This window comes from Atta colombica, unplaced genomic scaffold (genome assembly GCF_001594045.1).
Source record: "Atta colombica isolate Treedump-2 unplaced genomic scaffold, Acol1.0 scaffold133, whole genome shotgun sequence".
NCBI classification, from domain to species: domain Eukaryota; kingdom Metazoa; phylum Arthropoda; class Insecta; order Hymenoptera; family Formicidae; genus Atta; species Atta colombica.
Genome location: NW_017259221.1, coordinates 126838 through 140516, shown reverse-complemented (window position 1 = coordinate 140516; position 13679 = coordinate 126838). Strand labels below are relative to the sequence as shown.

The following is a 13679-nucleotide window of genomic DNA, read 5'->3' as shown; positions in this document are numbered from 1 at the left end:
TTAAAAAAAATATATTAAGATTTAATAAATTTTTTTCAGTATGTAAATATGTCATATTTAATATTTAAACTCTAAATAAAATCATATTAAAATGAAATCGTTGCGAATAATTTCAATATCCCTTTTCCCACTAAAAAAAATTTTAATACCTATCTTAAAAAATTTCAGATCTTTTATATTTAAATTAATACAATTAATTATAGAAAAATAACAAAGTTAAAAATAAACTGACGTTAATATGTTATTTAAAAAAGTTGTACTGAATATTATAATAATTAAATGTTATGTATTATCACAGAGATCAGTTAGCTATGCAATTTCTCCTTTCCTTCGTTTTCTTTTTTTTTATATGTCAATCTTTCTTGTATATGAAGACAGTTCATTCTCTTACTTCGAACTTTTCATCATTCGAATAACTTTAAAAATTGAGATATACCTAAGTAATTATTTTCATATCTAAACTTATATTATTTTTACAAAAATATTTGATTAAATATAAAACAAAAAAGATGCTAATAAACTTGAATAACAAATTCTTTCAATCAAATCGTTCGAAATGAAAAGACTCGTTGGTTTCTCTCTTCTTTCTGAATGATCCTTTCAATCTAAGGGCAAAACGAATAATTAAGCGATTTAAGCCAATAATAGCAGCGCGGCGGTGTGACGTCTGGCTAGAGAGTGAGGTATCGGTTACATTTTAATTTAACCAAGCGTGCAAGATCAGAGAGTGCTTCGTCGATGAACCGGATGTTATCCGTTCCTTTGCGCTCGATGCGCGCGCGTTCGCACAAACAGATACCTGCATGTATGAAGGTAGTTTCCTCTCATTAACCTCTCTCACCAGCGAAACGCCCTTAGCCGACTTGAATTGCACTCGTCGCAGGGGTAGGAATGGGACGACTCGTGTACCTCTATTACCGGGAGAGAATGAAGAAAAAAAGGAAAAAACAAGAGACACACGGCGATGAGAATAGGAGGGTGAATGTCTGGGAGGGTCGCGAGAGGGTTCATCGATGCGAAAAAATTAGGCCACTCGCTCTGGAAAGGGTTAAGCTGCCTGGAAGCTGAGCGGTAAGAAAAGCGTTTAATTATCACGCATGATGGATGACTGGGTGATTTCGGTCGTCGGTTTCTTAACCCGTATTATTTATCCGATCGACCTACTTTTGTAACAAGAAAGCGAAGCTACTGTTATGACATTTTAAAATATGACAGACTTAATTGCTCCCTCTGTAAAAGTTTAATTAATATTCACAACAGTGAACAATGCTGAATTATACGTACTCTGTTTATAATAGATTAAAGATTAATCTTTTCACGAGTCAATCTTCTTTTAGAAATTCTGTCTAAGCGCGATTTATATGTATTTGTGTTTTTATTAACTTATTAATATTTGTTTTCGTAAAATGTCTAAATTATCACTTTTATTAATTTTTTTATTAATTTTAGAATTGTAAAATTTGTTAAAAATATAATAATTTTTAAATAATATTTAATACTTTTTTACATGGATTTCATTTGCATTTGAGCGATGAACACGTAACAGATTCTTATATCATAATATAATTTTTATTCCCCTATCACGTAATTTTGATATTTAATGTATTCGAGAAACATGCTTGATGTTTACAGCAAGAGCTGTCTTTACCAGCTGCGAATCTCGTTTGCGCCCACGACAGTGATAAGAAATGTTCAGTGACGGAGATTCGAAAAGACCGAGGGACCCGAATGATCGCTTTACGAGCCGTTTAATTTTTCGATTACATCAGACGACAAAAAGTGAGCACCGACATATGTATGTATATACATGATGAGAGCTTAGCCCTTTTGGGAAACAAGTTCAGTTTCTTATGTAGCCCCTTCGATGGATGAGATACTTTCTAATTAAGAATTAAAGATTGCACGAAGTTAGAAATTATTTCATATGTTTTGATAATTTAATTATTAAATTATTAAGGATAATTATTAAGGAACAATTATATTCACAAAATTCACTAAACTAATATTTCCAACTAATTTAAAAAAAATTTTTTAAAGTGTTTCTAAACGAAATAATTGAATAATTGAATAATTAATAAAAAAATATGTTATTTGGTTAAAAATTATGTCATAGAAAATTATGTACAGTTATCATCTTCATCCGGTCTTATACAATTTCCATTTAAATGCAACGGAAGATTAGTTAAGTACATCGTCGCACGTGTTCTTCACGTACGAGGAAATGTCCACTAACGAGCGGATTGTCGACGACCTAAATCGCGTGTTTAAATTCCGGTAGCTAATTGGTCAATTAGAGCGAATATTTGTAGATTTTGAATTATAATACATTGAGTGTCATAAGATTTTGCAATTATCGGGATTATAATAATCTTCGTACATCTCATTCATTATTACGAAATGCAACTTCTATAAATATGCGTCTCATTCAATCAATTAAATCGAATAATCCAACAGATTGAATGAGATAATTCTAACTTTCAATGATTATGTGTATTTATTATTACATTAGACGCACAAAGCAAAACGTAATATCCGATATTAATAATTCTGTATGATAATATTACGCTTCGTGTTAATTCCACTAAACAGTACCTATGTGTTTACTTCAGAATTAATTCAGACGTTGGTTCTTATGGAATATAATATTGCTGTGATTAGAATTACATGATACACATATCATTCTGACATTCTGATATTAGACGATCAGACGACCTCTATTTGAAATATTAGTCACCGATTATTTCATCGAGCTAAATGTGCTTTGAATTATTAGTAATTCACGGATTTTTTCGTATCATAATCGATAAAGGAGGAAAGGAAAAATCAGATGGATCGCTGCGATAACGACTTGTTAGGTCGTTAGCAAACCCAAACCGATGAGAGATAAATGAGTCTGATCCTGAAGTGATTCGCCAGCTGAGATCGTCATAGCAACACGACAACCTAGGACTCAGCCCACCTCTGCGATGTGAACGCGCCCTCTCATGTCATCTCCCTTGGCCAATTTATTTTTTTTTCTCCCTCTATCTTGCACCTCTTTCTCGGATGAAATCGGTTAATTTTTCGTCACCTACCTATTTCTCCATTCATTTGCCTAATTTGAATGAAGCCCCAAGTAAATGAAATCATACATAAACATAAAATAAATAATAAATATAAAAGCGTGTAACTCGAAGAACAAAAATAATTTTTCAGTTTTAACTGTAGTAATATTGAGATAAACAAAATCATTATATTTTTCCAATTTTTCAATGTTTTTAAATATTATTGTTCATATATTATACTGTGTGAGTTATTCTCAAATTTTTAGATTATCAAATTTGTCAAAGATAATTATATCATAATTATTACAAGACTAATTTTACTTGTCTAATGTAATCATTTAGAAATAATCATTTAATGTTCAATTCTAAATAATCATTTAGAAAAAAATCTATTTCAGAAATCAATTTATATTGTACCTCGAGTTGTCGTAACTTTAATACAATATTTCAAGCATCAAAGAGACATAACAATAATATTGCACCGAATGACATAATGCGAATATGAATATATGCAGTGTATAGCATAGCTATACACGATATACTGCAGTATATCGTAAGAAAGGATACGTATATCTGGTCCCTACTATACCGAACTTGAAGATTTCGATTGATACCAATTTCGTCGATATTGCTGATGACTGTCATGTCCGGCACGCCGCACTCAGGGCTTGAGCCTGAAAAGTAAAAAGAAAAAGACACTGTAAAAAATAATTGTAAGAGAGAATTGTAGGATTTGAAAATCATTCTTTAAAACGCTTATCTAATCCTCTTGAGTTGACGTCAGAATCTGCAACACGATTACTATCGCTGTTTGTAAGATCCATTTAATTATGTTAATTAAAAGCCACTAATTAATTTCAAGATGATATAACTGATATAAAAAAGAATGAATGCTAAGTATATCTTAACAAGAATAATCCGCAGATGTAGCATAAAGAAAATTGAATTATTTGACATTTTTGACAAAGAGATTTATAACTGAATGAATTCAATAGTTTCATTGTTAGAAAGAGCAGTGATTAATCGTATTCGTATATTATACTTTTCAAAGGTTTTCCAGATAAATACTCAGAGATCTTTAATTATGAATAAACTTTAAACAGTTAATTAAAACATTTAAATTTGATAATAAGCAGAAAAGTATAATTTTAAAAAGTAATGAAATTGAAACTATTAATAATTATTCAAAGATATCTTTGTTAATTGCTTGGCACTTCTGGCTAATATCAAATTTCAACTCAATTACATTCCTGGGGTGAATTCACACATCAAAGGGAATGCTTGACCACCTGTTGTCCAACAAGTGAAAATTATGCTATTTCGAAGATGAACAACTTTTTATTAATTCTTTAATGTCATGAAAGTCTTATGGGTATTATTTATTAAAATATTCTCTACAATTTTCTTATTATTTTTATATCAAGATTATCGACAGGGAGACCGACTTTAAGATACAAAAGCGATTTAAATTCCTTTTAATTAATAAAATTATATCTTGAAAATTTAACTCTATGAGCAAATCTCGTGCTTTTATTGAATATCCATGAAATTAAGTGTGAATTATAATGCCAATTTGTGGCAACGATTTGACATAATTGATCGTTATCCTGTCAGATTTTGCTGTTTCGTGTTCCGAAATCAATTTGCAACACAGTGCAACACGAAAAACACACACACACACACACACACACAATCATTTGACGCACTTCGTCTCGACGGTAGTCTACGCGCCGACGGCGAAGAATCAAGTTTCGCGATTCGCAGGTGCAACCCAATGCGCACATGCATCTGCAACTATGCATCACTTAATCGCACCTGCGCTATCCAGCTGCCGCATCGTAATTTCAAAGTCGCGATTAACGGGAATTTGCACAAGGACCGATTGGTTAATTTTGCGATTAGCGATTAGGACCCAAAATGAAAATCAATTGTGCAGCTGTTTTCTTGAACTTTCTTCAAGGCTACGAATTAAGCTCATTTAAAAAAAGAAATTAATAATAAGTGATAAAACGATAATATGAATTATGGCTAATTAATGTCGCATAGTTTGATAATGACATCAAGCTAATCAGCGACAGCAGTGATTCAGAAATTTATTAGCGAGTTTAACGTATGTCATTTCAATAGTATTAATTATTGATTTAATACGATTATAATGTATAATCGTATTAAATTTATAATGAAATGATATTAATTGTATAAAATAAAAGTTATTGGGTTGTCGGAAAAGTCATGACGTTTTTTGTCACATTTTTAATTTAAATTTATATCATTATATTACATTCGGTTGTACCATTCGATAGAGCAAAGTTTCAGCTTTAAGAATCTATTTTAATAACGTCATTTTAATTACGTCATGTTTTTTAACGAAGTTATGAGCAATTAAAATCAAAATATTCTTTTTATTTAATCGGCGATAACTCAAAAAATTGTAGGAATATTTAAAAAAAAATGATTTTACAGGGAAAACTGCAAGCTTTTACAACAGATAGTGTTTTCGAAATTGTACTCAAATTTTTTTTAGGCATGTTACAAGTTATGTGCGTCACTAATATATATTAATTATATAATATATTCAAATGACAACTCTTATTTAATAAAGGTATTTTACCAAGTTTTCGAAAAAGATTTGTCCAAATTCGTGCGTTAACATTTCAATTTGCAAGAAGTAAATTTCCTATAAAGTATAACTTTATCCATTCTCTTTTTACGTTCCTGTGTGCTTATTTTTATTCAGCGATAAACGACGCGTCACTTTTTTTACCCAACGGCGAATCTCCATCCGTTTCCTGAATATCATCGAAAGACATCCGGTTAAAGATGCTTTTACATAAAAATCGCGCAATGTTTCTATCTAATTTTAAAATTAAAATTCTATAACAATCTTAATAAATTTAAATCAAATTATGATATTCGCGGTCGTGCGACGATTTCTTAAGAAATTATCAATAATTCTGGATACATAAAAATCTGATGTTGATTCTGGTATTAAAATTAAAAAATATAAAACATAAACTCAATACATTTAAATTTTTTATCATTCAGAAACTGATAAAAATTCCATTAAAGCTATCTACAATATTTTAGATAATATCGAATATATATGCATTTAAAATAAAATATGCACGAAAACATCGATGGATGAAAAATCCAATGTGTTATATCATTCTCTATTACATATCCAAAAAAGCCACAAATAATTTTCACGTCTATTTATTCACAACTATATATTCTATATCATTAGATAACTATATTCTTTCTATTGTAAGATATAAATCTTTCTGTCGCTGTCGTTCATTCCAATTTCGAAACTGCCCCATGGAATTACACTCGATCAATTCCAGCGACATGAAGAAACATAAATCGCACGTTTGAGATTGGAGTAAGCCGAGGAAATGTTGTACAGAACAAAGAGCAGTCACGAACGACTGCAACCGGGGGAAAGAATTAAAATGCACAACTGGCACGGGTGCTCACATGGCGCAATGTAGTTACCATCGTGCACGCGCGTATTTGTGTTCATTGCGTATATGGTAGTATTATACATGTATTATCCTTTTTACATAGTATTATATTTGAAAGGAGCATTGAAAGAAAAGTATTTGTGTCTATAGAATTAATAATAATTATGTTAGGAATTTCATTTTTATAGTTATTATAAAACTATAAAAATATTGCATTAATATATTAGTAATAATATGTTACAATATTAGAAATAATAATCATATATAGTCCTCTCAAATATAAAAAAACTTTATTATAAATTATGATAATTTCAAAGTATGATAATTTCAAATATTAATATATAGAATATCAAGATATGAATGATAAATAAACATTTTTGTTCAGTAAATACAATTATAATTATAGTAATGTATCTATTTTCTTAAACTTATTTACTATTTATATAGTAATAATTAAAAAATATATTAAGGAAGAACTAAAAATTTTCAAATAATATATGTGTGTGCTATTATTAATAGCACAATTGATTTGTATGATTAAAATAATTGTAAATATTGTACATGTTGTCCCAAAAAATGACTATAAATTATAATTAAATATTATAGTAATTGCAATCATTTTTTCCCATCAGTGTAATTCTTTCACATAGACACAGGGCCAAAGGACACGCGTCTTGGATCTGCATGACAGAAGGGAGGACATGCGTAAAGTTCTACGTGCCGTTTGTCGTATCCCAGAGGCGATAAAACGTTCAGTTTACACAGGGTATATCAGAATTCACTCGGGCGTATCAGCTTCCTTTGTTAAGAATTTCTCGCTAAATCCGATATTGATATTTTCACAGCGGAAGTTCGGCATCACAAAGCCGCATTTAATTTTTTGATTGATATGTAAACATTATCATGTGGATGTAATCAAATTAAGTAAATTACAGGCGATATTCAATGATCTTGAAGTAATCTTATATCTATGCTGTCAGCACGACTTAATTAAATTAATTAATCTAATTTTAGTTGATTATTAAACCTTAAATTAATATTTTACGATTAATTGTAAGTCCTTTTAAAATTGAAGTAAGAAAAAAATCATTTTTTTAAAGCTTTTAATTTGCAAAATACATAAGAACATAAATTTGCTGATCAATTTGAATAATTCCGCCATTAAGTCACCGTAATGTTCTTTAGGCTCCTGCCAAGATTCCGGAAATTTACTAGATAATTCATACTTGAATGAAAGCGTATAACATACCCTGTGCAATCAATCCCAACCGACGATGAAACTAGTTCCACGTAGTCGTTTTTATAATATACATGAAACACGCGATGATTCATTTTGAATACATACCAGAATATCGGGGAAACCTGCTCCTTAGAAATGTCACACCGATGACTCATTGGCCCGAAGAACGAGATATCAAACGATTACGCTGGTATATCTTATCGGGTGAAAGTTTCTCGCTCCGCGATCGCATCGAATCCAATTTCCTGAAATTCTGACGCTGCGAGGGAACCATGAAAAATAACATCGATGAGCGCAATTAGTGAGATTTCTCGCGAATGTCTCACTGCCGTTCACGAAAAATAAATCATATTCCGTCACATAAATATATCATAGTCAAAGTGTTAACTTTAGTAAATGTATACACTTATTAGTCAATGTATATATTTACGTATAATAAATGTATATGTACATTAACTACAGCAAACTATACAGTAAATGTATACATTTACTGACTTTGACTGTAACATGTATACGTATATGTTTATATCAAATGAAATAATAATTTAACTGCTCTGCTCACATTTCCTTTTCAATTCTTTTATGAACGTATATACACGAAATAAAATACCAGATAAAAATGAAAGGTCAAAATGTTTGCTGAATACAGATCTAAAAATAATTTTATTGGACTATCAAAATAATTATGTAACTAAATAATTGTGTAATTAAAAATAATTGGAAACTAAAAAATGATGAACAAAATTTTTAATATTCTAACAATCAGTTTGAGTTTCGAATAAAATTATTTTCAGATCTATATCCAGCAAAATTTTAGATCTTTTAGCAAAATCATTCTTTTTGTACAGTTAAAAAATAAAAGTAAATAAAATCAAACTAACGGAGAGAAACAAAATGAAGATATTATTTCTACAAAGCCTTTAATTCGCAAAAATAACGTAACTTGCCCATAATTTGTTAATAATATGTTTCATTAAAATGATATGATTAAACGAATTTAGCCGTCGATTTGGAATTATAATTATGTGTTTTATCGAATTTTTTCAATTTATTTTCAACTCACAAGAAAAAAACAGGTTTACTAAAATATCTAAAAAATTAAGCTAAATATAAATCTAAAAATAATTTTGTTAAACAAAATAATTATGTAAGCTCAAACTAGAATATCAATTTTTCGCAGCATTTTATCATGTTTAAATGTCCAAAAAATTATTTTCAGATTTGCATCTAGCTAAAGTTTCGAATATTTTAGCAAAATCATTTTTCCTATGATTAATCTACTTGAAAATATGTAATAATAATTAATATAATAAATAATAATATAATTTCTATCTGCTGTATTTAAAATGCAATATTTCTCGTATTACAAGACGATGTTGACAATAAAAGGACGAAAACACAGCCTCATGACTTATGTTACGTCGCGCTGTCATATCGCACATTTCACGTGCGGCGAAGTCTTTTCGAAGTGACTGGCCGCTTTGTACTCGCGACGAAAGACATACCGTTAGTATATCATAAAGTATATAGTGTAAGCAACTTTATCAGCAACGGTGATATCTTCGATTGGCGCATTACGAATGCCGGTTGTGTGTGCATTCGAGTTAGCGCTCCGTCAAGGAACTTTTTCGCGATCTTGCATTGCCTATCAATCGAGCCTGGCGTAGATTCATGTTACGATATAAGAGTTGAGATATTTTTGTACATTTAATCTGATATAAATGTAAGTTTAAATACAGTTCTATCGCGATGATATCTTTCAATGATTAGAATTACACTGAGAGCAAAAATAGTTGCAATTATTATAATTTGACTATATAATTGACTATATAATTTATAGTAATTTTCGTGTCAATTATATACTTTTTAAGAATAATAAATTATACAATAATTATTACTAACATTGTAGCGATGATAATTAAAAAAATATTCTTGATCAGAATTGTTTTGTACAATTATAATCAAATACACACACTTTTCTTTCAATACAGTAATATTACACAAATAGAATATTTTGCTTGAGTTTCTAAAAATTCAGTTAGATACAGATCTAAAAATAATATTGTTGGACTAAAATAATTATGTAGAGCACTTAAACATTGATGACAATGTTGCAAAAAATTTTAACGTTATATTTTAACGTTAAATTTTAACGCCATAAATTAAAACGTCCTACATAATTTTTATATTTTAATATGATTCAAAAGTATTATTTTAATGATTCAAAAGTATTTTCAGATCTGCATCTAACTAAATTTTTAGATACTTCAGCGCAAAATCATTTTTTCTGTATAATATCACTGTATTATACTAAAAGAAAATTCTTCTTTTTTTCGATATATTCGTTCTTCTCATATAATTAATTCGACGACATCAATTAACTTCAATCGATGTTTTAAAATGCAGCAATATATCGACAGAACTCTAAATATTTGTCGAGCGTTAAATCAAAATGCGAAAATTAGCACGCGTTTTTTTCATAGCGAAAGTAAGTACCGACGTAAACACCGCGACTCGGTGTGGAACACCACGCTGGTCGTTGCTCTCGTGAACCTGTGAACTACAGTGGGATTTTTTTCCCACCGTGTTCCCTTGACTTCTTCGCTCGAGCGTGCACACGAGCGCGTACATACGTAGACCGCGAGACACGCGAAGACGAGGAATTATGCGAAAGCGCGAATCGATTGAGCGTCAAACCGGCGAAAGTCGCCGCGAACTTGACATCGCGCGGTCAGGTTTGCTGCTGCTCCGGATGAAGGTTCACATGTCGCCGCTATCACGCTGTCTGCGATGTTATTCTCGTTGCTGATGCGCAAAACGTCCCTTGATCGCATTATTTAGATATGCAGTAAAAGGGATAATTTTTTAAGAGAAAAGACTACGCGTCAATTTAATCTCACAATCAGTTTAAAAAAATGCACATATAGGATGATTACGTCACGGTCTGTTACGCCTCGATGGTAATGATATTAATTCTCTCATGACCTTCAACTCAATGTTGTGTTCAGCTCAATGAAAGTTGCAATGAAAGTCAGTGCAGTTCAATGAAAGTTAAGAGTAATGACCCTTGGCTGCAATTTTTTAATATCTAATATTATTTATAAATATCTATTACGTTTTAAATCAAAATTTGATTACAGTTCATTTAAAATTAACTAATGCCTGTTTATATTAAGATAGATTAACTTTAATCTCCTTTTTTCAGTTTAATTTATTTTTTCGAGTTGCAAGAATCAGAAAAAAAGATTAAGCGCAAATTAAGCCGAGGCTAAATCTACATTAGTAAAAATAGACTGCACAGCAAATATTTTCAGAAATAATCCTTAAATTAATTGCAATTTTCCAATGTTTAATAACGTTATTTATAAATATATATCGCTTTAAATCAAAATTTGATTACGGTTTATTAAAAATTGACTATTTAACTTTTTCAAGTTTTAAGAATAAAGAATAAATTAAAATTGATATTATAATTAATCCACATATTAATAAAAATGGACATAAAGAATATAATTTTAAAAACAATTCTTAAATTTCGTTGAAATTCCAGTAGCTAATATCATTTATAAATATATATCACGCTTTAAATCAAATTTTTACTACAGTTTATTCAAAACTAATTAAAGCTAGTTTTTATTAAAATAGATTAATTTTAATCTCTTGTTTAACTTATTTTTTACTTTCTTTTAAGAATTATAAAAAAGATAAAAATTAAACCGAGATTAAAAATAATCTACATTGGTAAAAAAAAGGACATATTATTCCGCTTGTTATTTTGTTCTTCTGAAACTTCATTCGCGAAGATTTTTTTTCAATCGCTTAATACCCTCGGAACCATGGATTTCCTGAATTCAGTAGTAGGCAAAAACATCAGAAAAACATTCGTCGTAGCTCGCAACGAGACAAACGGTCACGATGAGAAACGCCCGCTTGTTCGATCAGTATGCCGAAAACGAACGAGAGGGAGGAGACGGAACTGTGAAGTGGTTGCTGCGAGTGTTCTCGTGGTCGACGGCGAAGGCGAATCGAATCAACGCTGCATCGTTATTAGCTCCTTTAGTCCTTTAACGCTTTAATGCTTTACCATAATAGTATACAATACCTTTAGAATACTACTTCCTATTACGCATTTGGAAAATTAATTATCGCAGTACCGACTTGCAGACTATAATTTTGTTAACGACACACATTATAAAACATTATCGAACCGCAAGAAAATTAATGGATTATAAAAATTAAAGTTAAGTTTTTCATTGTGCAGAAAGAGAAAGAATATTAATTATCGCAGCGATTATAATTTAATAATTGTAAATTATAGTAATTATAATTTTTATTTATAATATCTCAAAGCCTTTGCAAAATATTTCCGGAAACGTTATTTCAATAAGAAAAATATTTAGAAGGAAATATTAACGACAATCTTCAGCGTTAAAATTCTCTCATTTTAATTATTATAAAAAAAAGAGACATTAATGACAATGTTTAGCATCTCTTATTTGAACGATAAAAAGAAACTTTTAACATGACAAGCTTAGCGTTAAAAAAGTTCCCTCGTAGAAGTTATTCGCGCTTCAAAGAGCATATTATCGATGCGTTTATTATCAAAAAAACAGCGTTATGTATTATTTTCAAAAGAGAGAGAGATGAAAGGAGAGAACAAGAGTGTATAGAAAGTATGCAACGTTGCGGGGTATATTATGATCGAGCAATGCACCACCCAGTAACCACCCACCCATTCTGCACCCACCCGCTCCCGGAGGTCGACGACGTGCGCCTACGAGGAGGCGTCGCGACGGCGACGAGGAATTATGCGCGTTATTGCGTTCATACCGGACACATTCGGGGCGGGGGCGACAGACATGTACCGAGAACAAGTACGGGGGATTGCGGGGAGGGAAGGACAAAGGAGAAAGAAGCAGTGATCGGGGCACAAAGGCGGGAGGAAGGGAAAGAAGGAGGGAGTGAGGAGGAGGAGAAAAACTCACCCTGTGATGCGAAGTGCTTCGTGATCATGATGATGCGCGTGGCTTTTCTCGCTAGTCCGAAATTCAGAACATCATATCCTCCTCCACGGCGCGCGGCGACGAACCCTCGACGCGCACGATTGAAGGAACAAGCAGACGGGGAGGGGGTCCAGCGGCGTATCCCGGCGGGCGATGCGAGTACGAGGTAATCACCGCGCTACCCCCGTGAGGCGGACGCGAACGGCACCGGAAAAAGGGTATCGCGACGGGGGTTGTTTCGTTCTGTCAGAGAATCACATGTTTTCGGATTTCGTTTAAGTTCACCGCGTCTCCTCGGGGAGGATCCTCGGGAATCCTCGGACTCTCAGGTCCAGGGAAAGGACGACGGGCGCGCGCGACAAACGACGAGAGTGGAGGAGAGAGAATATCACCTTTCGTGCACTGCCACCATCAACACACCACCCGCGCACGCGTTTATACCGCACAACGAGCGACACACGTGCCCGACAGTTGCTATCCAACTGACGCGGCCCGCAATTCTGCGATTCCTCGATTCCCTCGCCGACTGCGCACCCTTCCCCTCGTGCTTCCCTTCCGCTCCAGGTCCTACGTCCTACTCCTGCGCGCCCCGCTCCGACTCGGGGGCTCCGGCTGGCGCTTCTCTGACAGTTCGTGGAGTCGGCGTTTTGGAGCGTTCAGCGTTCTCTGGATTGCAGGCGCTGCGCGGGCGAATGCCACCATCAGCACCATCTATATAAATTGGATCTCAACAGCTGACCAACTCAATCGGCAAAAAAGAAAATTACTTAGACAGCACAGAATGTTTATGATAAATATTTATTATTATTCATTTTTGGAAAATGTTATGTAAATATTTTATATAAAGCTTTACTTGAAATATTATTTAAAAAATAACCTAAATATTTACTGTAATATTTATGAAAAATATAAATAAATATTTCTGTTA

General features: G+C 32.1%; 1 protein-coding gene across 2 annotated transcripts in view; it reads right to left on the bottom strand.

The window, feature by feature from the left end:
* LOC108684336 (myosin-I heavy chain) overlaps positions 1 to 3725 on the bottom strand; it is a 28886-nt gene extending 25161 nt beyond the window's left edge. For both annotated transcript variants that reach the window (XM_018188603.1, XM_018188602.1), the window contains exon 1: positions 3612 to 3725. In XM_018188603.1, the coding sequence (XP_018044092.1) occupies positions 3612 to 3689 (78 nt within the window). In that variant the 5' untranslated portion in view covers positions 3690 to 3725. The remainder of the gene's footprint in view (positions 1 to 3611) is intronic.
* Between the last annotated feature and the right edge of the window lie 9954 nt (positions 3726 to 13679).